The following is a 24,883-nucleotide window of genomic DNA, read 5'->3' as shown; positions in this document are numbered from 1 at the left end:
ATCTTCTGAGGGTAATTTCCCACCAGAATGCCAGAATATTGATGAAGATGGAGGAGCAAATTTTGGAAACAGCCAGAAACTGCTTATCTAGCTGGCACTTCTGTTGTATCAGTGTCTTTGACCATCAGTGAGAAAAAGAGAGGAAAACATAAGAATTTTCCTTATTTTCTCTGCATGTGCCAAAGGACTCAGTTGAGGGGTATATTTCTACAATTTGACATTAAAAAGAACATTCAATTTTTCTGGAAATGTGCCAAAACATCTTTGCAGTAGGCAACAAAGGGCAGGCAGTTGTCGGACAGAGTTTATAGTTGTGCTCTCTGTTAAGAAATGTATTGATATATACTGTACTTACTATATGCCAAAGACAGTCCATGGAGAAGTTATCATTTTCATTTTTCCAGCCTTGCAGCGTCACAATGGATTTGTAACTACGCAGAATGGCAAACTATCCTGTAAAAAAATTATCCACCTGGCTCCTTGCTCCAGCATCAAAACTCAGGTGTCCAAAGTCCTTCAGGAATGTGAAGCAAAACAGTATGCCTCTGTAGCCTTCCCTGTAATTGGAACAGGTTTGTATTTCTCCCCCAGATAATAATTTGTGCTTTTCTAGAATAAAGTTTTCATTAACGAGGAAACTATGTCCTAAATCTTAGTGACAATTTCCCAAATTAGCTCACTGTTAGAAAATGTGAACTGTTGCAATGGATTTGCCATGCTAGGCTAGCATCCCATGGATAAGTTCCAGTGTTCTGCTATGTCTGAACATGTCAAAGGAGATGAAATTCCCCTGTATTCCATCCTCAAACCGAAGTAGGATCCATCTCTGATCTTGTTTCTTAATTTCTCCTTTGTGATTTCTGTTCGTTTGCTAGCAGCAGCCCCTGGTATGTTTAGGACTTAGATCAAAGGATCTTAGGAAATAGCAGAGCTGTAGACTATACTTGGAAGTTGAAATAACATTCTAGAAGAAAGCAATGGCAAGCTCTTCTTCTATTGCTCTTAAGAAAATGTCATGAAGGTGTCCATGAAGTCTCTTAGGAATTCAAGCTTGACTTGAAAGAGATTTGACTTGAATTTGTGGTTGCCTTCATTCTGCTTTCAGGCTTTTATCTTAGATCCAGAGTCGTGATGGCGAACTTACGGCACACATGCCATAGGTGGCACGCAAAGCCATTTGTGCCAGCACACGAGCTGCAGGCAAACTTACCTCACTACGCATGTGCGCGCCACAGCTGATTTTCGGCTGGTTTGAGGCCTTTTTCGGCCCCCCAAAGGCTTGAGGAAGGCTTCTGCAGGCTTCCACAAGGGCCAAAATTTAGCCCCATTTCATCATTTCCTGTTTTTCCAAAAAAACCAGAAGTGACAAAATGGAACTAGATTTCAACCTACAAAGCTTGTAGAAATCTGCAGAAGCCTTCCTCAAGCCTTCCTTCCTTTGGGAGTTCGAAAAAGGCCTCAAACCGGCCGAAAATCAGCTGTGAGGTGAGTGCAGGTAAGGGGTGGGTGAGTGGATTGCACATGCGTGCGTAGGGGACAGGGGGCGCATTGCCTTCTGGGTGCTGGCACACGAGTGCGAGCGTGCAAGTGCGCACACAATTTTTGGCACAGGAGCCCAAAAAGGTTAGCCACCACTGATTTACAGTTAATAACTAGGGGTCTATTACTCCTCTTGTGATCTTTTGAACCCATACCCAGCATATCATAGTCAAACTGAGGGGGCAAGAGGAGAAAATGATGATGATACATTGTGATACAAAGGGGTGACTTCCGTTAGATATGTGGAGAGAGTTTGTTCTTTGGGTGAGCATCCCTCATCGGGAAATTGTGGCTAAGGAATTCTGGCAGTTGAAGTCCACAGGTCTCAAAATTGCCAAGTTTGGGAGACCCCTGCTCTAAAGGCTAAGCTTAACTCCAGTGATGCAAGAAAGGCAAGAAGTAAATTAGAATCATAGTACATACCTTTTTTATAAGAGAGGTAGGCAACATTCTGCTTGACCGATTAATTGCCTGTTATGAAAACACACATGTTGATTTTTTTAAAAAATATAAGGGTAATGCTATCTAACATGTTAGCAACTCACAAGAACCAGTTGCCTCCCAAATGTAAGATTCTTGCATATCCTTGAATGACAGCAGGGATGGGGAGAATTGTAGTCTGATATCTGAAGGATCATGGGTTGTCCATCTTTTGAGTCCCTTGTGCTAAGTACTAACAATTTTGTTAGTAAACTAATTATATTTTGTTGGGTTTTCTCTGTTGTATCTCATACAGGTCAGGCAAGAAGGAGTCCTGATGAAGCAGCTGAAGAAATTATCAGTGCAGTTGCTGACTTTGCAGGAAAAAGGTCGCTTGGATGCTTGAAACTTGTTAAAGTTGTTGTCTTTCAGCCACATATGCAAAAATCTTTTTCTACCATTTTGGAAAATAAAAAAGGACGGGCATTGCCTACGTCCGAATCTATGTTTTCTAAGTTTAAAGGCAAGTTTAAAGTGTGGGGTTCATTTACTGTAAATACACTTCCATTTTTTCCCCCATTGAGTGTACACTTAACAGAATTCCCCTTTTGCTTATAGGGGTTCTGACTGGTTGGAGGTCACCTGCTAAAAAGAAAAGTGTTACAGCATTGGAGAAGAAGATTGAGACGTCATCATTTGAGATATGTGGCGAAAACAGGAAAAATGTGGAAGAGGCTGAAGCCTGGCTAAGGAAATTGGTTTTCGAGGAACAGGCAGAAAATTGCATTGTTGATGACTTGATAGACACGTTTGCTGATGCTGAAATCATGAGACTGAATGATCTCCAGAAAAGATTGCATGTTGCCATTGAACTGAACAAGATGGAGTCTCCTCCTTTTATTTTGTTATCTGGTATCCCCCGGGATGTCCTCACTGCTTTCACAGAAATTCAGGACCTCTTAAAAACACTTAAAGCTGATCAAGAAAGGAAATCAAAAGCAGATTGTGTTAAAGTTTTCGTTGAGTGGCAATATTGTACAAATGGAGATACCTTTGTAGCTTTTGATATATTTAGTAATCTTGATTTAGAAGATGCTAAAATCAGCAAAAAGAAACAAATTCAGGTCCAAATTCAGGGACAGAACTACACAGCCAACCTGAACGAGATGTATGTTGTAGATAGCCAAGGACAAAGTATGAAAATTAAACGTGTTGGAAATAACACGTTTAATTTGAATGAAGGTAATGAATCTCTTAAACGATTGGGTTGGAATAGTGGCTAGATTACTGTTACCCAGGATTTAAAAAGTGCAAATGGGGTAGGGCACGGATTCAAGATAGGTGAATGTATATATATCACAAGGAGTTTTTTTTTAAAAAGTGAACAGACCATTTGTATGATTGGCATCAAAACATGACTGTCAATTTGATACTGGATGTGCAAGGCTTATTCATGTGTAGAGCAGGTGTTCCATCTATTCATTTCCCAGCAAGAATTTTAGGCTTGTTTTCACTTTTTGGTAGAAATTGGCAGTACAGGAATCCTTTCCCCAAAGTGAAGGAAGCAATGAATAAGTTGATACAATGCTTGTGACTTCCATTGGATCTAGAAACATACTTCTTGCTCATATCAGGCTTCCTTCCCCATCTGCGTTCGAGGGTTTTTAACTTTTTCTTCAAAAAGAATAAGAATAAATAGGAGGAGGATTTGTCTTCCAGATTCTAGAATCGTCTTTATTTCTGAGAAAGTATTTTATTGTAAGCATTTTAGGTATATTTTTAGTATTTAAAAATGGGAACAGTAAGTAATGGTGGAGAGTATCTACTCCTCTATCGGAGTAGATAGTTGTTGAGTATGCCTTTTGAAATTGAACAAGTCCACTAATATAGTCAGTTTCTGAAAAAAATCTGTAATGTTTGGAAATTATTATAAATTATTTTAATTGATCAGTATTTTAAGGACCAAAAACAACTTCTTACCCTAGAAATTGCTCTTGAAATATCCCAGAAGCACTCTAAAAACATTTGCAATTTGTAAATTGTTCTACTGAGCAGAACAAACTTCTAGGTTCACCGATAAGTAGAAAGAAAGGGAAAGTGGTCAGTTATTGGAAGAAAAGAGTAAAAAGAAATGTGTTTTATGATAAAAGATGGAAATAGTTGTTTGGAAATAACACTTAAGACTCATGTTACTTAGTTTGTGAGTGCTGACGAGACAGCAATGATGAAAGAAAGTTATCCTATGCAGAGATGACAAACTACGGTGAAGCTTTTAACAATACATGTAATGTTTAGTACAAGGGGAGATAATTGCAAATTCCATTGATTCCAAACTTATGAACAGTTCTATTTTCTGGTGGGTTATGTGACTACTTTAACAAAATGTGTATTTTGCAGGCCTTCCTGAACAGTGGGAAGATATGAAAGGAAGCCATGCCAAATTGGTTCCACTGCAGCCTGCAGGAGGAGAATATAAGGATGTTGAAAAAAAATTCCGGATTGGCTGCCCTACATTCAAAATTGAAAAGGTGACATTTGATCTGAGTTTAAGGAAGTAAATAAACCCAACACCCTTTCTTTCTCCTATTTTGCCCAGAACAACAACCCTGTAAGAGTTGGATTTATCTGAGAGAGAGTGACTGGCCCAAAGCCAGCCAGCTGAAAAGGGCCACTTTTGTGTTCCACAACTTTATAACCGGTAGAACACCAGTGGGTTTCTGTTTTGAGTTCTTGAGTGATATTGAGCATCAGTGACTGGCTGCAAGATTGACTCAAGAGTTGGTAATACCTTCACGTGGGAAAAGAATTATGTAGAATAATGTGTAATATCCTGAAAGTGAGAATAGTCAGATACATCCTGTATTTATATCAATGTAGTGTAAAAGAGAGAAAGAAGAAAAGAGATAGAATAACTAGGAAATACATAACTGAGTTGAAGTTAATGTCCATTCGCCTTCACAATTTTACAATCTAAAAAATAAAGCCTTTATTCTGGAGGTCAGGTGCTAACAATAACAGTTATACCACTCTGTGGTGCTTTTCAGCCCTCTCTAAGTGATTTACAGTGTCAGCCTATGGCCCCCAACAATCTGGATCCTCATTTTACCAATCTCAGAAGGATGGAAGGCTGAGTCAACCTTGATCCCATCAGGACCGAACTCGAAGCTGTGGGCAGAGTTACCCTGCATTATTGCACTTCAACCACTGTGCCACCAGGCCTCCTTAGTTTGGACTCTGCATTGCATTAGACTGTTGAACTCCTCTCTGTGTCCTCCATGGTTCTTTGTCTGCTACATCTTACCTATGAATGGGTCATAAAGCTTAACAGCCCTTGCTGACACATTCTTTGTCCACTATCAAATAATGACTTCTGATCATAAAGTACCCCAATATTGACCATTGATATTGATGCTGCTGTCTTAGTAATTCCATCTTCTGTACTTTCAAATGGTGGGCGTAATAAACCTAGATCTTCATTGGTTGCTTTGGCATACATTTGGCCCATTTTTATTTTACCAATAGTAAAAGTATTCCAAAAGGAATATGATTTTCTGAATCTTGCTGCTCTGATGTTCATGAAGAGCACTTTCTGAAGTTCTTAAGCAGATATGGTAGCAGTGATGTCACTGGCCTTTCCATAATCCAAAATAAGCCATCAAAGAAATTGCATTTACAGCTAGCCCTCAACTTACGACAACAATTGAGTCCAAAATATATGTCGCTAAGCTAAACATATTAAGTGAACTTTGCCCCGTGTTACAACCTTTATTGCCAGAGTTACTAAGTGAATCACTGCAGTTGTTAAATTAGTAACATGGTTGTTAAGTGAATCTGGCTTCCCCATTCATTTTGCTTATAAGAAGGTTGCAAAAGTTGATCACATGACCCCAGGACACGGGAACCATCATAAGTATGAATCGGTTGCCAAGCATCTGAAATTTGATCTTGTGATCACGGGGATGCTGAAATCGTCGGAAGGGTGAAAAATGATAAGTCACTTTTTTCAGTGCAGTTGTAACTTTGAATGGTCAGTAAATGAACTGTTGTAAGTCGAGGACTACCTGTATTTCACCTGTAGCGAACTACTGAGGATATTAGGCATACAGCTTGTGAATTTTTTAATGACTTTTATACCATGTTTCTCATATAATAAGGCTGGGTCTTATTTTTTTTTTGAGCCCCGAAAAAATGGCTAGGCCGTCTTTTCGGGGGTGATTTAATTCCCCCCCTTGCATCTTTGGGCGGGTGGGTGGCAATGGCTTGGATGTTGACCTCGGCGTTGGTGGGGCACTTTGTATCGGGGTCAATGCAGGCAGCACCATATCCGGGTGTGCAACAAAAGTACTTCCTAACGGCAAGCCCCCCCACAATTTCCCCCCATTTCGCATGTTTAATATAGGCCTTAATTTGGGAGGAGGGACTTAATTTCATTTCATGCCTATAAAACATTCTGGGGCTTCCTATTGGGGGAGGCCGTATTGTTGGAGAAACAGGGTAGATACATTGCTTGTTGTGCAAGTATTTTTAATTTTAACAAATACAACGGTGATATAGGCAGTTAATTTAATAAATAAATAAATAATTTTAAAAAATGGTCCCGCACTTCTTGAATAAAGGCAGTGTAGGGGACAACGGAGCCTGTAGTAACACGTAAGAGACTCTCCTTGCCAATTCTCCATTGTGACCTTTCTTAGATGGTTTATTTCTAATCTCAGCATAGTCAGCAAGGGAGAATGACAAAACTCACGGGAGATAAATATAGATATTGTATGGTTGGATACTGGTAAATGAATAATAACATTTTACATTTGCAATCCTTGTAGATTGAAAGGGTCCAGAATCCTTACCTCTGGCAAGCCTATCAAGTCAAGAAAAAGCAAATAGAGACAAAAAATGGCCATAAAAACAATGAGAAGGTCCTTTTCCATGGGACTCCTCGTTCCACACTGGTACCAATTTACCAGAATGGCTTTAACCGCAGTTATGCTGGAAAGAATGGTAAGATGATTCCAAGCAGATGTCAGGGAATATGACATAAAGCATTGTTTCAAAAATATATAAAGATCTTTAAGAAGCAGCCAAACAGCATCCCCTTCCTTCCCCCTCCCTTCCAGACGCAGCTTGCAAGGTTTAGTGAAGAATCTGGCTTGGCTTTTTGTTTTTTGTTTAATTCCTATAGAACAAAAAAATTCCTTTGCTGAAAGGAATACTCTGTCAAAAGAAAAGTAGAGATTAAGTCCTAAGAAAAGAGCTCTATACTGTCACATCCTCCTTTAAAGGACAACAAAAAAGATTTCTGTCTTATTATAAAACAGCATTTAGAATCAAAGTGGCTGATACCATGATAAAATAGATACTTTGTGAAAGTATTAAAACTGTCATAAGAGAAAAACACTACAAAGATCTGCAAGCTCTTAGGCCCGCTGGGTTGGTTTGAGTGGCCCCTTTCTGGCAGCTGTGCAGATTCAACACACAGAGGGGACTCACATGATCAGCTGCATTTCCACACCAGTGCATACGCAGAGTTTTATTTTCCCTGGGGCGAATTTTGGATCCATCAGGTTTACAGCTCAGGGGGAAAAAATAGTATTTCTTTTCTGTTCTCTGAGTCAGTATGATTGTGGCTGTTGAACGCATGGCATCTCATTCTGCTCAGTGGATGGATTGGATGGTACCAAGATCTTTTTTCAGTGTTGAGGAGAATGGAAAAACTAGGCTGTCATGTTTTTATTTTTCACGAAAATGGTAGTGGTGACAACTCCGTTTTAATAACTCCTTGCTTACAATGTTCTGTTCGCTCTTCCTAAATTGAGGTTTCAGATTCCTTTCCATCAGTGTGGTGTGACTAAATAAGCCACACAATTGGTGGCTGTCTTTAGAAATATAACTGGCTAGATAACCTTAAAATTCATCACTCAAAGCTGAAGTGCCGATAGAGGTGCTTTCAATATCTTTTAATGTTTTCAGCCTTTTTTCTTGTTTCAGCTGCAATGATTGGTAATGGGACCTATTTTGCCGTCAGCTCATACTATTCGGCAAGGGACACGTATTCCACTCCAGATCAAAATGGCAGAAAATATATGTACGTTGCCCGTGTTCTGACCGGAGATTATTGCATTGGCAGATCAGGACAGATTACACCACCATCCAAAAATAATGGTGGATTTTACTTATATGACAGTGTAACTGACAATATGAATCAACCATCAGTGTTTGTTATCTTCCATGATGTCCAGGCTTATCCAGAATATCTAATTACTTTTAGAAGATAAGTTAACAGGCAAAAGATGATTTATTTCCCTTTCTTCTCACCTTAAAAGCAATGAACCTTTTTAAAATACTTGTCACTTTAGTTCCTCTCTAGAGCAGCAAAGACTAAAATAAGAATAAAATCCACTAGAGATCAGAAAATGAAATTCAAGAGAGAGGGGAGAGGGCAGAATATGAAGGCTTTCTGGACAGAGAATCTGCTTAAAAGAAAGGGTAGATCTAAGCATTGCAACCTTGTAAATACAATGAAGATATATAGATAATCCTTGACTTAAGGAATAGTTTGAAGTCTACTTAACTCAAGCTAATCAGATGTTCTTCCTTTCAGTTTCAATGAAAGTCATTTTGCACACCAAATGAAAGAAAACAATGGGTGTTTTTTCTAGGTGAGACACTGATGCTTGAAACTGCCAAATCAGGGTTTTCTCTTAATTATTTTTTCTGGTGGTTCTACCCATTCTTCCTAATTCTGAACTTTGCTATCGTGTCATTTTTCCCTGTCCTCCGCTGATTTATCTATTAGAAGCATTCGGCACCTATTTCTGTATGCTCAAAAACTGCTTTTCCCTTTGGTTATAAGCCAAGTTATGAACAAGATTTTTAAAATTATTTCTGGAAAATTGGTTAGCAACACCTATCAATCAAATATACCTACTATTGCTTGACAAGGTAGTAAGAAATCAACACTCAACTGTAAAGCTGAGAAAGCTTGTACCAGTTTCCATTTCATCCTTAATCTAAATTGTTTACGGTATGCAGAAGAGAACAGCTTGTGAGAAATTTTACTATCAAATGGTGTTAAAATAAAGGCCACTTGTGCTTTACGATATTGTGTCACGCTGAAAAACAGTGGATTCACCCTACAGCACAAATGGATTATTTCAGTTGTAGAAAGCTGGTGGCCTTTTTGAAAGGACTTGGAGCTCATAAAGTAGCCATAGAACAACGTTAGTTGTTTTCGGACATTGCCAGAAAGAGCCACATCTACCTCATGAACTTCACAAGTCAGAAAATAGCTAAAAAGTCAGAAAAGTCAATTTCCCCTTAAATTGTATCATATACGCACATCTTGTCGATACTATATTTGGATTCTATCTTTGGTCTAGCCATTTATACCAAGAATTCCAGTTATATTGAAGAATTAAGAATCTTTGTTTTTTAGAGCTAGGGTTAGTTTGTCCATTTCTGCACAATCTGAAATTTTCTGGATGATCGTCTGTTCTGTAGGTATGTGAGGTAATTTCCAGCACTGAGCAAATGCTAGCCTGGCCGCTGTTTAGATATGTATTATTAAATACTTTATTTTTTGGGGTAATTGTTTGTCAAAAATCCCTAATAGGAAGGGCTCTGGTTTATATTCAATTTGTTCTTTGGTTATCTCTTCTAGCCATTTTCTAACTCTTTGCCAATATTTCTGAGTTTCCTTACATGACCACCACATATGGAAAAAGGTTCCATCTATACTTTTACATTTCCAGCATTTTGGACTTGATGGGGTGCATCTTCGCCAACCTCGAAGGGGGAAGCTGCCATCTGTAAAACATTTTGTATGCGTTTTCTTTATAAGCTGCCGATTTTGTAATCTTATTGTTTCTGTTCCAAATCTTTTCCCATTCCGTTAATGTAATACTCCGTCCGACATTCCTGCTCCAAGCTATCATATTTCCTTTGACTATCTCTTGTTCTAGTTCTACTTCCAGTAAGTATTTGTAAAATTTAGTTATATTTGTTTTGTTTGATCCTAATAAAATTTTATCTAAGTGCTGCAGTTTGTTATAAATTCCAAAATCCTTATTATCTTGTTTATATCTACTATGGATTTGGAGATATACCCACTGATCAATTTTAAATCCTCTCTCTTGTAGTTCTTGTCTTGTTTTCAGTTTTCCTTGTAAATCTACTAAGTCTTTGTATTTGATCATTTTTGTAATGTCCAAATTATGGGGATGAACCATTGCCTCCATTGTCGATAGCCAAATCGGTACTTTTAAAAGTTTTTTCCGTACTTTTTTCCAGTTGGTTAATAGTGAATCTCTAATTAGGTGTCTATGGAAATATGACTGATTGGGTTTCCCCACTTCCTATAAGAAGGCGTGCCAACCTCTCTGCAGATCGTGGCCTTCTAATATTAGCGTTCTTTTGTTAAGTAAGCTCACCCAGTCTTTTAACCATAATAAAATAGCTGCTGTATAATTCCCAATTTGGAAGTGCTAATCCCCCTCTACTCTTCAGATCCTGTAATGCCTTTACGTTCTAGGTTTCTTTCCTTGCCAAATGAATTTAAGTGTTATCTTATTTAGTTCTTCAAAAAAAAAATTATGCAATTTAATTGGAATTGTCTGAAATAGGTATAAGAATTTTGGTGAAATGTTCATTTTGATAGAAGCAATCCTGCCGAATCGTGAAAGTTGCAACTTGCTCCATTCATCCACGTCATATCTATTCTTGTCCATATTTTGTGCAGGTTAGAGTAATATGTAAATTGTTTTTCTTCTGGGTTTAATCTTCTCCATAAGATCTTACAAACTGTTGAAAAAGAAAATGTTTTTAACTATTCACCTTCTCCTTTTTCCTTTTCTTTCTTTTTCCTTTCCTTTCGTGCTTCTTTCTTTTTTTTCTTGCTTTTCTCTGGTTTTGTCATTTGTGTATATGTTGTAGATATTTTTTTTAATTGTAAAATAAATAAAAAAATTTTTTTTAAAAAAAGTCAATTTCCCAACTCTAGAGAGGAGCTGCCACCTCTCGTTGATTTTCCTGCCATTTAAAAATATAACAGTGATGTCAGCTCTCTCATCCTGCCACATTTTTATTAAAGAGGATTATCTTGGCTTACATGCTAAAGTGCCTGCATTTATTATCTTTCTAAGAATTACTTGCCATTTAGTTCAATAAATGTTTTCTGAAAAAACTGTGTGGTCTTACAGTTATTCTTAGGCTACATGTATGTCAGCTTTAAGGGAGATTTATGGTTTAAACCGGTGGTGGTCAACTGGTGGTCAGTGAGAAAATGGTGGTCCGCAGAGAAATGTCACCCCCAGAGCACCCTCAAAGCAATTAATCTAGGCTGCATGAGATCACAAGGCTGCACCGCCCACATGGCCCACAGGAACCCTGTCCGCCCACTCACTCCTTACCTGGCAAACTTGCCTGCTAAGTTGTTATTTTTCCTCCCCCCCCCAACCATCAGCTGTTCTGCTGTGCCAGATTTAGATTAGCTAGAAAGCAGGAAACCGTTCGATTTCTTGCTTTCTAGCTAATCTTTAGATTTTTGGCTCTGCTTTTAAGCAGAGCCTAACCTTCCTTATGACTGAAGTTTCTATTATTCAGTGCTGGTAGCCGATGGCAGAATCATAGATCTCTTAGTAAATCTGTGATTATGTGAGCAACTCAATCTACCCGCCTGCTTTGCCTGATTTTGGATAAAAGTTGTTCTTTTTTTACAAAAAATTCAATATTTACATATTTATAATATTTACATACAAGCCATACCCAGCCCAGTCACATGACCAAACCACACCCACAAATTAGGCCACACCCACAGAACCAGTTATTAAATTTGAATCCTACCCCTGGCTCTCTGTGAGACGGGAGAAGAGGTTAGATCTCTCCCTCTCCCTCACTAACATCAGCAAGCCACTATCAGTCAAAATTCATATTAGTGGTCCCCAGGATTTAAAATTAGGAACTTGGTGTTTCCTGAGGTCCAAAAGGTTGGTGAGCCCTGGTTTAAACCACAGTTCAGTTCTGATAGTCTTCCAAGTCTTTCAGTTCCTTAATTGGCCATGCTGATGAAAATTGGAATCCATTGAAGAACCATCGGTGGGTTTGGGAAAGCTTGTAACCCTCCAGAAAACCTGCATTTGTTTCATCTTGCACTTGTGCTAATAGTAATGTGTGTGGATCAGAGGGATTCCACCCTTTTCTAATCTGAAAATTGGGGCACAGCAGAGATGATTTTCCTGGAATCATGTAGTTTTGAGTAGAAAAAAAAACACCAATTTGCCACCATGTAAACCCTAAACTTATCAGAAAGTATCCTTGAGGTGCCAAACCCAGGTAATCCTTGTTATGACCATAACTTGAGCCATTATTTCTGTTAAGCAAGGTGGTTGTTGGGTAAGGAATCATGTTTGATTTTACAAACTGTTTTGCCATTGTCATTAAGTGAATGCAGTAGTTAAGAGAGTCATGATAAATAAATCTGGTTTCTCCAATGGATTTTGTCAGAAGCTGGCTGGGAAGGTTGCAAATAGTATTCACAAGGCCCTAGTATTTTGCAACGTTGCAAACACCTAAAATCTGATCATTTGACGGGTGTGTGCTATGGTCATTATGAGAATTGGTCATTTTTTTTCAATGCCATTGTAAGTTTGTTCATTAAATGAGTGGTTGTAAATTGAGGACTATCTACCAGATAGCGGACTATCTGTTGTAAATTGAGGACTATCTACCAGACAGTTCATGGTCAAAACAAGGTATGTTCTCTATATAAGTCATTGCAGAGCGAGAAATCAAAGTCTGAAAGTTGGAGGAGGAGAGTGGTGTAGTGGTTCAAGCCCACTGATGCTGGAGAACTCAGGATGTCCCTTAGTCTGAGCTACTCCGCAGGGCAATTGGTTGTAAGAATAAAAGTCATCTTTAGCTCACGGAGGAAGGAGGGTTGCGATTCCGATTCACACAGTCTCTTCAAATAGAACAAATCGCACACAACGAGAGTAAGCTTTTTATTGTTCCTTGGTTATATTTCACAATAGGTCATGGAACATACACACTGGCTGAAAGAAACTAAGTGAGCCATATACCATATCACTGCCTGAAACTGAAAAGCAAAGATTATGCTTTCAAGTCATTGTTCTCCAGAAAGAAAAGCCTGCCTAACATAACCAAAAAATGTATTTTCTTCCAAATGGAGAGCTTTAAACGAGGAGCGGGAGGAGATTCCATTAGGAAATGCCTGTGAAAACAACAGGGGCTCAGGTGTGTGAACCTTAAGTAAATACAGTTTTAAAAAATAGTATTTTTACATGACATTGACTTTAATGGTTTCTGACTCAAACACTGATTCATTTTCTTTCAGGCCCACTCTATTTTGAAACATGGTGGGTGGATGAAGGGAGAGAGGGGGAGGGAGAGGGGGAGAGAGAGAGAGAGCTCCAAAATTGGTTGAAGCTGCAGTTAGCAACTTTAAATTGAGAAAGGAAAGAAAGGCACTGAGCAAGATTTTCACCTGCCCTAACTGTACTCTTCCTCAAGGGTGGGAAAGGCAGGGCACCAATAACGCCAAGCTCTTCAGCCACCATTCTGTTTTAATATCGGGCCTTCTAAAATGTAAGACTTCTCTTAAATGTTAAAGATTCACAACATAGTAAGGGCACTGACAGCAGACTTAAAAATGGAAATTACAAACTGAAATTCAAAACGATTATCAAATGATGAAATCATAGAGACTAATTATCCATGCGTAGTCATATCTAGGCTTGACATTAACACAACTGCAATGAAGACATTAATGGAGTTCATTTCTATGTAATATTTTTGGATTGCAGCTTCAATCAAAACTATTAACAATTCTTTCAATTTGCATCTATAATTCTGAATACACCACCATTAATTTAACAACTGTTGTGAAATTCTAGAAAGCAAAAAATACTGCCAAAGCTATTGTTTATTAATTCTTCTCTACTAAATTAAAATGATATATATAGAGACAAGTTAGAAGTTCTGGACTGCTCACAGAAATAAAAATATTCATTCAATTCCTTTTGCCTTCAGCTCTTCTCTAACACGTTTCAGATAACCAGGATCAGGATAACCAAAACTAGAAAGGAGACGAGATTTGCTTAAATCAAGGAAGCACGAAACACAAGCGTTTAATAATACTATCCAATGCTGAGTTGAACTATTTTAAAAATGGTTTGCAAATACATAAACTGATTTAACAGTTTAAATTATACTTGAGAAAAAAATAATCTAATTTCACTGATGAATGAGTAAGGAATAAGATGATGTACATAATAATGTTGATACAAAGATCTAATAGAAAATTGGTAACTTACGGTTGAATTGTGGGGTTCTTGATGCTGAGTTTGGTTGGTTTGCAAGAAAACAACCAAGTTCAGAGAACACCAAGGGCCCCACAACACAAAGATCTTCCTGATGTTTACAATTTCTACTGAAAATAATTTACCATAATAACACACATTAATTAAAAAAAACTGATTCTATCCCAAAGAGAAACTTGGATTCGGGCCATCTTTTGAAAAACACCAGCACTCCTACCCATTGAAACCAGGTTTTCAAAGCAGCACATTTTCTTTCTAACCTAGCCCAATATTGGCTGAAGCACCCATAGGGAGCTTGGATTTTAAGGAAGGAAAGCGTTGCCATCTTCTTCCAGGCCTTTTGCCTACATGCACTTCTCACTTCCAGATCCACCCCTCTTTTAGACAATGTGGAATAGGAAGAGAGAATGCGCTCTGAGGAAGAGAACTTCACTTGGACTTCCCTGCTCTTCATCAAAATCTACCCCAGCCCATTCAAAACATATTTGGAACACTTTAAAGCGGGGAGGTAACCAGTGAGTAGTGAAAGGATGTCCCTGCTCAGATTGAATGGGAAGTCTGATTGCCACGAGCTATTAGATCAGGGGACACCCCGATCTCATGGCTGGCTGAGAAATTCTGGGAGCTAAAGTCCACAAGTCTTCAAGGCTGCCAAGTTTGGAGGTCCCTGTATGAGATCAACCATTCCTAGCATACACTGGATTACAAAACTCATGTTCCCAGAACATGGGTATTGTAATCCCATATAACTAAAAACCACCCAACAGGAATCAATTGTTTTATACTATTCCCATCGACAGCAAAATATCTCTTTGTGATTGAAAACCAAAGTATGTTTGCTTCACTCGGCTTGGTGGAGATATGGATTTTATCTTGACGAGTTCCAGAATAATCACAATTGCATGCAAAATTATATCAGGGGAAATCTATTATTCTTCATCCGGAAAAAAAAATAACAACAAAAATTTGAACTTACTTTTTTTCTCCTCCGTGAGTAGAAGTTTTGTGATGAATATCATTCCAAGTAATCACGTCATTCGACCAGTTGTTCGTGACTGGCCAACCGTGAAAACCAAACCTTGGTCAAAGGCCCGTTGCAGCAATTTCAAAATTTCTCTTCCTTCTTTGTTGTCAGGTAAGTATGCTGTACGGGATGTTCCATAAAAAGGTTGCCCTGGGTGAGGATGCCTTTCCTGGTTTGGAAAGACTCAGAAATATTAACATACTCAGCTTGTTTCAGATTTCATTTGCAAGAGGCTAACTGTTGTGTAGCTATTCTGATCTGAAGTTGAAATGATGCAGTGGAAGGGACATATTTGTTGCACTGTTACCAAACTCTAGTGACTCTCCCTGGCAGTGAGAACCCTGGGAAAGCCTGTGCTTGACTTACATAAACAGTAAGGAAGCACCAGTAAGGCACAATAATCTTGGTGCATGCTGTCATCCTCTCCTTGAATTGAACACTTATTTTGCTGGCGCTGCAAGCTTTCTGTGAACCTAGGATAGTGATGGTGAACCACGCATGTCAAAGATAACATGACATGACATCTTGGGGGAACATGTCAGCATTAACCAACTCTTGACAGCTACCGTAGTGGTACCTTGGTATTCAACTGCTTTGAAACTCATTGAATTTGGTGCATTTTGACACAAAAAGTTTGTCCCAGTACTCATCACGTTTGCTACTCCACACACAGCTACAATTTGTGTTCAGTGTTAGCTGCCTGGTGACATTATTCCTTATGGCAAAAATCTGTCTGGAACTCATTGTTTTTGGTATTCCTGCCTTCTGGAACCAATTAACGCAGAGTTAATTGGTTCCAGTGGTACCTTGGTGCTCATTGTTAATTCTCATGTGATACTTGAAGACTGTGGAGGCCCTGGGAGAAAGGGACTTGCTCTCAAGCAGACCTTGCAGAAGTCAAGCATGAGGGCCGTGCTATGGTGTGGCCTCAGAGCCTCCCAAAATTACATGAGAAGAGAGCAAGCTTCCACTTAGGCTGCAGAGGCCATGAAAAAGCATTCCCTGAAGCTATTTTAAGGGTCTTGTGTGACCTGGAGCAGCCTCAGGTAGTTCATACGGTCCTCTCAACAGAAAGGGAACACCATCAGAAGGTCAGCAGTGCATGGCAGATCCTGGGGAACGCAGGGCTTGGGGCAATTCCACCATTCCCCAAGACTTTGGAGAACAATGTGAGGTGACACTAGGACTGAAGTTGCAGTCCAGGTCTCTAATTCAGACCCAACTTCAGCGCTATTCCTATGTTCTGCTGGTTCAATGACCATCTAGACCATTCTCTTTTGTTCTATGTATGTGTGTGTGTGTGTGTGTCATACCAACCGAATCAAGTTTGGCATTTTCCAAAGTTTTGACACTGTGCCCAAATAGTTTGCATCAATTTAGGAAAGGACACAGCTGCCTGGAGAAGGAGCCAAGATGTGCAACATGCTACCATCACCATCATCCTTCCAAAGCATCTTTTCTGCTTCAGATGCAGCTACATAGCCATACTTAACAAATTACGAAACAGGGCATTCTCAGCTATAGTCCACTTAATCAGCATCTGATGCCCAACAACAGGCCAGCCATGTTTCTGGCAAGGTCCCTCATGTATGACATGAACTGATAGATCACTTTTTCTTAGCTTCAATCTCAAGCAGAATGTCCTTCTACTGCAGAAATAAAAATGCACTTCCTTCCTTTCATTCCATTGTACTAGTCCATTCCAACTTCTCCTGCCCTCATCTGTTTGTTTTTTTGTACCAGCTTATGCTCAGATCTTTCTGGATGGTCGGGAAGCTTCTATTGAGGAATTTAAGCTATGGCAAAATAACATAATGGTAGCCAACCCCACCTTCATTAAGCTCTTGGTTTTATTGATTTCTACAGTAGCTCTTGTAATAATCCCTGGAGATACATAAAGAAAACTCAACATGACATAGGGAAAGATCTCAGTAGTAGTCCATTGAAGATTTCTATAAATCTTCCAAAGATTTCTTATGAAAATAGTAATAACACTTAGACTTAATTATTGCCCATAGTGCTTTACGGCATTCTGGGAGCACTTTACAAATATCAGCATATTGTTCCCCATCAATCTGGTTCCTCATTTTTCCAAACTTGGAATGATGTAAGGCTGAGTCAACCTTGAGCCAATCAGGATCGAACTCCAGGCTGTGGGTACAGCTAGCCCGCAATACTGCATTCCAACCACTGCGTCACCTTACACAGACATTTTCTACAAATAAACTTGTGTCCCCAACATGGCACAAAGGTCACTAGTCTCAGCAAAGTATCACTTAATATTCTCACCAGGCTCCTGATTTTGTTCCTGTAACATTTATTTTAATTCAAAATAAGCAAGAAGCATGCCTGCTGAAAAATAAGAAAACTAGCCTCTAACAGAACCCAATTAAATAACCTTGGCCAACATAGTCTTTGGCATTTCAAGCAAATGTGGCAAATATGGTGGGGTGGTTGCAACCAGACTTTCACTCCTATCCAAGACTGAAGACCTCTTTCCTATAAAAAAGAAAGATCTTCGGTACAACAGGCAGACTATTAGGAGAAATGGAGTGACTGAATAGTGGGCAATTTGAATTGTGAAAACGAACCCAGGGAGAGATTAAAATCCCATCCACCATTTGCATTACCACTATCCTATGATAATCATGGTTCAGAGTATTTGGCCATGGATGCGCCATCACTACTGGTGCATCTTCAACTCTTGAGAGGACATAATAGCAGGTGGGTATGCACTCCATTCTAGCCTCTGCATAGATGTTTAGAAGACTTCTAAAGATTTTTTGCTTGTATTTGCTTGTATGCTCCCAACTGAATTGCTATTACATTATTTCCTTGGCATGTAAAATATTTTTTAAAAAAACTGAAACACAAGAGGGTGACTAATTATGGCACAGAAACATCATACTGTTGCTCCAACTTACTGTTTGAATGCCGCCAAATATATGGTAATTAATAGTGATGGTTCCAGAATTCTGATGACCAGGCAGGGAACTTCTACTTTTGAAGACTTCCATTTTCCCTGGGGGCTGATTTCCTTTTATATTCCCATAGACAACATTGCACAAAGGGCAGACTGGCTTGTAATTCATTGCTGTTTCTATGCAGGATGCACAAAATGCATGCTTGCATTTGGGTAGCAATTTTTTCTGGTAGATTTTATTCAGGCAGATGGGACAGCACTCCTCTTGCTGGACTTCCGATGCCTTCCCTACTGGCGGCTCCTGAGAAGGAACCTGCTGCATTTTGGGACATCTTGGTGAGCCAAAGGAGGCACCTGTGGCAGTCCCAACACTGGAATCAGGAATGGCCATTGCTTCCTTATTTATAGCTACAAATCCCTCAGTATTCAGAGACTTCATGATGTGTTTCTCAGCAAGCAGTATGTCTTCAGGAAGACCATAAATGAGCAGGTTGTTTTCCTTTAGGCACAGTTCTACTTTGGGATGTTCATGTTGGAAACATCTAAATAAATCCTTCCATTTTCTTTTCCAATCTTCCAGAACTTCCAGAGGAATTTCTTTCATTTGTGGTGTTTCTAAATAGATCAGGTACTCGTACTGAAATTGCTCAGAAGCTTGTGAAGAACGATCTGCAGGTGCATATGATTGGGGCATAAAAATGATGCGTGTTAACTGATCACCATGACAATGTTTCTCTTCCATTCTAGTACAATAGTGGTTGTTTATTAATTCAATCATCGGATTTAACTTTGGTTTGAGAAATGCAAATACCGCAGTGTTAACTTCAATGCCAGATGGCTGTGCATGGGGATGATTTTTTTTATTCCAGCTGTTTGCTGTCATTTCATTTAACAATGCCATTGCATCTGAAACGTCCTTTGGGGGCCCTTAAAAAAAAGTGCGCCCAAAAAAATTAAAAAAAAAAAGTGTTTTTTTTTTTTTTAAACCCCCCACATTTTTTTTTAAAAAAAAAAAAAATTTTTTTTTTTTATCTCCTGCTACTTTCTGAAAAAGAAGGACAAACTCCTCCTGAGCTTTCTTAGTAAAGTTAGGTACCCCCATTGAAGAAAACCAGATAGAAGTAATTCCATTCTCAGTGTTGCCTGTTTCTAATTTTACAGTGAACGTCTCCTCGATTTTTTTAATTTCTTCCTTGTAGGCTTGTCCAAAATACTCAAAGATACCTGAAGGAACCTTCCCTTTTCCCCCCTCCTTAATCACCCCCCCTTTTTTTTTTTTTTTTTCTTCCCTCAAAAAATCTCCCCTCTTTTTTTTTTTTGTGTTTATGTTATTTCTCTCTCCCTCCCCCCTCCCCCCCCAAATACTTATTTTTTTTTACCCCCCCCCCCTCCCCCCCCCCCCCTTCCCAACAACAACCCCACTACATTTTTTTTTTTTTATTTTTTTAATAAGGATACCCCCCTTTCTTTCCTTTTTTTTTTTAAAAAAAGTCAGTATTCAAGGTGGCAGAGACCTCAAGAAATATCTAAAAATAAGTAGAGGAGGAGGAGCACACAAGAAATGTGAGCCAGTACAATAAAAATGATACACAAGATTTAACATAAAGTCCTTTAAAGGTCTTCTACAGTGAAGAATTTCACAGTGAGTTAGTGTCTTCCTTCTTTAGTCATTTTCTGGTATCAGTCTATTCCTTCTAATAAACAAGGTTTTCCAGCATGGCAAATATACTCTCCTACACTTTGGCTTTTAAAGAAGCCTAAATGCTTATATTGCAAATTAGCAGATATACACTGCTCGAAAAAATAAAGGGAACACAAAAATAAGACATCCTAAATCTGAATAAATGAAATATTCTTATGAAATACTTTGTTCATTACATAGTTGAATGTGTCAACAACAAAATCACACAAAAATTATCAATGAAAATCAAATTTAGTAACCCATGGAGGTCTGGATTTGGAGTTACACTCAAAATTAAAGTGGAAAAAAAACACTACAGGCTGATTCAACTTTGATGAAACATCTTGGAGTTGTCCTTAAAACAAGTCAAAATGAGGCTCAGTAGAGTGTGTGGCCTCCACGTGCCTGTATGACCTCCCTACAATGCCTGAGCATGCTCCTGATGAGGTGGCGGATGGTCTCCTGAGGGATCTCCTCCCATACCTGGACTAAAGCATCCTCTAACTCCTGGACAGTCTATGGTGCAACGTGGCATTGGTGGATGGAGTGAGACATGGAGCGATGTCCCAGATGTGCTCAATTGGATTCAGGTCTGGGGAATGGGCGGGCCAATTCATAGCATCAATGCCTTAATCTTGCAAGAATTGCTGACACACTCCAGCCACATGAGGTCTAGCATTGTCGTGCATTAGGAGGAACCCAGGGCCAACCGCACCAGCAGTCTCACAAGGGGTCTGAGGATCTCATCTCAGTACCTAATGGCAGTCAGGCTACCTCTGGTGACCACATGGAGGACTGTGCGGCCCCCTAAAGAAATGCCACCCCACACCATTACTGACCCACTGCCAAACCGGTCATGCTGGAGGATGTTGCGGGCAGCAGAACCTTCTCCACGGTATCTCCAGACCCTGTCACATCTGTTACATGTGCTCAGTGTGAACCTGCTTTCATCTGTGAAGAGCACAGGGTGCCAGTGGTGAATTTGCCAATCTTGGCGTTCTCTGGCAAATGCCAAACGTCCTGCACGGTGTTGGGCTGTAAGCACAACCCCCACCTGTGGATGTCAAGTCCTCATACCACCCTCATGGAGTCCGTTTCTGACCGTTTGAGCAGCCACATGATTTGTAGCCTGCTGGGGGTCATTTTGCAGGGCTCTGGCAGTGCTCCTCCTGTCCCTCCTTGCACAAAGGCAGAGGTAGTGGTCCTGATGCTTGGTTATTGCCCTCCTACAGCCTCCTCCAGGTCTCCTGATGTAATGGCCTGTCTCCTGCTAGTGCCTCCATGCTCTGGACAATACTGATGTTTGCTGATAGACACAGCAAACCTTCTTGCTACAGCTTGCATTGATGTGCCATCCTAGATGAGCTGTACTACCTGAGCCACTTGTGTGGGTTGTAGACTCCGTCTCATGCTACTGCTAGAGTGAAAGCACCACCAGCATTCAAAAGTGACCAAACCATCACCCAGAAAGCCTAAGAACTGAGAAGTGGTCTGTGGTCACCACCTGCAGAACCACTCCTTTATTGGGGATGTCTTGCTTTCCACCTGTTGTCTATTCCATTTGCACAACAGCATGTGAAATGGATTGTCAATCAGTGTTGCTACCTAAGTGAACAGTTCGATTTCACAGAAGTGTGACTGACTTGGAGTTATATTGTGTTGTTTAAGTGTTCCCTTTATTTTTTTGAGCAGTGTATAAAAAGGAAGTCAGTTTTTATAAAAACTATTTTTAAAAAAGCTTTACAAACTTTTTGGGGTAATTTGAGTTTGTTAAACTTTTTTGTTCATCTGTATTTTCTTCTATCACACAGATGTGCATGTGCACACACATGCATACCCATATTTATACCAAATAACAATACCTAACAAATTGGTTTGGTTTTACTAATTGGGAGGATGGAAGCATCATTAAAATTAATTTATTGAACATACAATATCCCACAACATCGAAGATTCAGGATTTTCTATGGTCATATGTAATGTGGAGATAGTTGAGAGCTAACGTAAGCATTCTAAAGTTAAATAAACTTAGAAGATTACCTTTTTTCTAGCACTTTCATGGCCATGCTTGTTTTTAAAATCATTCTGAAGGGGCCAAAAGTTTGGAGAAAATGAAGTTGAAAGTGAGCCCACTGTTTCTGCAGCATCAACCATAGGCAACTCCGAATCTGACAAAATTCTTATCTCTAAAGTTATTCCCCCAACTTCTATAGTATGTCCACGATGGGCCTTCACACGCTGCTTCACTATATCATGTTAAAAAACAACAACAGAATGATTAAAGTACATATTTGTCTTGCTTATATTTTTTAGTCATTTACACCATAATAGGGTGCACACATTACACAAAGCCCCTCTTTGAAGGAGATGAGCAGTTTATAAATATAAACAATAAATTGTTCAGTTAGTATTAGCATATTGTATCAACTCAATCACAGAGATACACAATTTATAGAAATGTTATATAAACATAGCAGTTTATAGAAACCTGAGATGCATCATGCATTGGCCATGCCCACACCCGGTTTAGTGAAAGGGGAAAGTCATGATATGTCATGTGACACTGCAAATTTGATATCCCTGATCTACAATCTCCTTCAAATACTTTTAAAAATCTGTTTAGGACCTTGCTCAATTTTCCCCTTCGCTCTGTGCTTCCCAAACTTAGCAGCTTCCAGAGAGAGGCCTCCAAAGTTCTTCAGGCAGCAGGGCCATTTTTGAGAAGTCTGGGAGTTGACACCCAAATCTTTCGAAGTTGCCATAGTTGAGAAGTATGGCTAATTCAATGATTTCTTATAAGAGAGAAAGAGGTTCTGTAGTGTGTAGGTATTCTGGAAAACATATGAAAATATGACTTTGCAAAAGACATTGGCTCATGCAAATAATTCCTCCTTCTGGCAGCCATGTTCTTTCAAAATTCATGCAGTTGCTTTGAAGGTCCCCACTGTACCTATTCAGGAACACACCTTTCAGCTGGGGCTGCCATCAAGTGAGACACAATGCATGAATACACCTGTACAAATTCTTGGAGAAAGCCTTTGAAGCAGCTGTGCCGCCACTTCCAGAGGATGTGGCTGTATTAAAGCTCCAAGGGATGTTTCTCTCTCACCAAAACACTTTGTAAAGGGCTTTTCTCAAATGCTAGTCTTATCCTACCAGAAAGCAGCCGATTATTAAGATCATCCACTCCATAATAATGCGAAAAGCTCATCACTACCCCCTTTGACAAAAGGTTTTTTTTCATGGGAATTCAGGGAAGCTGCAATCTCTAACCTTAACCCCAACTCCAAAGTAAGCCAAGTACACTGCAGGGAGATGTGTCAGAAAAAGACTGAACTTGATCCGAACTGTTTTGTACTGGGGGAAAAATATCACACATTTTAAATCCGGGGCTTGCTCTTTCTAATGCCTTCGAAACGCTCTTGGTATTTTGGGTCAGAATGCGCAGCACACTTCTACATCATGATTTAACTAGAAACTTATATCTCAGCATGTTCTGGCTAGTCTATAGTGTGGATTACTTTAATCAAAAGTTAAGGTGTGTTACAACAATCAAATATCTGACAGGTGGCAAATATCAGGGATTTGAATCAGCAGCCCCCCCGGAGAAAATGGCGTTGGCCTTAACAATTTTATCATAAAATCCAGAGTTGGAAGGCTGAGAAGCCTATCTATCCCATTTCAAGAAAAACAAAGATGCCGGGCATAATTTCTACCCAATTTTCCAATTTGAAAAAAAACAAAACAACCAACGTTCCTCCTTCTCTTCCAGCCCCATTTCCCACACAGCTTGGTTGCCGATTCACACTAAAGGGAAATTAAAAACGACTCTTTTGAAAAAAGAAAGAAAAAAGGTTTCGGGGTAAACTTGCCAATCTCCTTCACGAAAAGTCGAAAAAAAAAGCTTCCGGGGCTTTTTAAACAGCCTCGAAACAAGCTAGCAAAGGATCTGATCTTATATCCCAGGAATAAAGTCGTTTATTAGACTTCTGACGCTCATGTATGCATTGGGAAAACCAGCCCTTTCCCGGAATATCCTCCTCCTCCGTGAAGGATAATCATAATTACTCTTATTAAGTCCTAACGGAGCATATCCTTCCAAAAACTACCGTGAAATGGATCGCCCTAGCTGCAATAGGTCAAAAATCCCTACTGAAGCCCGCGAATCCCGCCGGGTCGCTCCCTTCTCGCTCCGCAAGGATACATACCTTCTTCCGACCAGAACCGCACCGAATAGACGCCTCGTTTGCGGTCTTCCACTCTCACGTTGCACTCACCGCCGTCCGATTTCTTCTTGGACTGGAAATAAATCTGCAACTTGGCCTCCAGTTTCTCTTCGAATAAACCGGGAGGGGAAACCTCGACAAACAGCGGAGTCACGTCGCAAGCCATGGCCTCCGCCATACTTCCACCTCTCTCCCCCCTACCCTTCAAGGAAGCTTTCGCTTTCGTTTCTCTCGCAAGCGACCTGGCCCGAGAGCTACAAGGAAGCTCAGACCGCCTCCCCTCCTTTGCACGCCGCGACGTAATGCAGCGTCGAGCTGCGGCTCCGGCCTCCTGCGCCGCCCGCTGCCTGGCCGAGGAAGTGCAGTAGCCAGCTGGGGGAGAGGGTCGCTGCTTTCAGCCGGGGTTTCCCGCTGAAGGTTTCTCGGGCGAGGGCCGCAGGGAAGCAGCGAGCGAGCGAGCGAAGTTCTCCTCTTCGTTCTGCAGGAATGACACGTGTTCCTCGCTTGATCTTGATTAACTTAGGGTTGTATTATTTACAGATAGAGATAATCAGAGTTGGAAGGGACCTTGTAGGTCATCTAGTCCAACTCCCTCCTCCCCCTCATCCCGCGCCTAAGGAGGAAACCTTACACCAGGCGTCTTCAAACTTGACGGCTTTAAGACTAGTAGACTTCAACTCCCAGAATTCCTCCCTCAGTTCTTAGCTCAGGAATTCTGGGAGTTGAAGTCCACAAGTC

The 24,883-nt window shown here is 40.0% G+C and overlaps 2 protein-coding genes across 2 annotated transcripts in view; one reads left to right on the top strand and one right to left on the bottom strand.

Moving 5' to 3' along the window:
- LOC113455079 (protein mono-ADP-ribosyltransferase PARP14-like) overlaps positions 1–11,138 on the top strand; it is a 29,163-nt gene extending 18,025 nt beyond the window's left edge. Inside the window, exons 12-18 of the mRNA XM_087920383.1 lie at positions 405–572; positions 2,276–2,482; positions 2,578–3,201; positions 4,357–4,487; positions 6,783–6,957; positions 7,945–9,280; positions 10,955–11,138. Coding sequence (XP_087776509.1) covers positions 405–572; positions 2,276–2,482; positions 2,578–3,201; positions 4,357–4,487; positions 6,783–6,957; positions 7,945–8,231 — 1,592 coding nt within the window. The 3' untranslated portion in view covers positions 8,232–9,280; positions 10,955–11,138. The remainder of the gene's footprint in view (positions 1–404; positions 573–2,275; positions 2,483–2,577; positions 3,202–4,356; positions 4,488–6,782; positions 6,958–7,944; positions 9,281–10,954) is intronic.
- Positions 11,139–12,940: 1,802 nt separating this feature from the next.
- Positions 12,941–24,406, bottom strand: DTX3L (deltex E3 ubiquitin ligase 3L). Its single transcript, XM_087925799.1, is given in 8 exon segments — positions 12,941–14,047; positions 15,268–15,328; positions 15,331–15,484; positions 18,240–19,165; positions 19,253–19,490; positions 19,726–19,764; positions 21,960–22,165; positions 24,128–24,406. Coding segments are annotated over 8 exon segments (1,890 nt in total). The 5' UTR covers positions 24,324–24,406; the 3' UTR covers positions 12,941–13,977.
- Between the last annotated feature and the right edge of the window lie 477 nt (positions 24,407–24,883).

Source organism: Pseudonaja textilis, chromosome 1, assembly GCF_049901715.1.
Source record: "Pseudonaja textilis isolate UNSWEBS1 chromosome 1, rPseTex1.2, whole genome shotgun sequence".
Taxonomy (NCBI): domain Eukaryota; kingdom Metazoa; phylum Chordata; class Lepidosauria; order Squamata; family Elapidae; genus Pseudonaja; species Pseudonaja textilis.
This window is presented reverse-complemented; position numbering and strand designations above follow the sequence as displayed.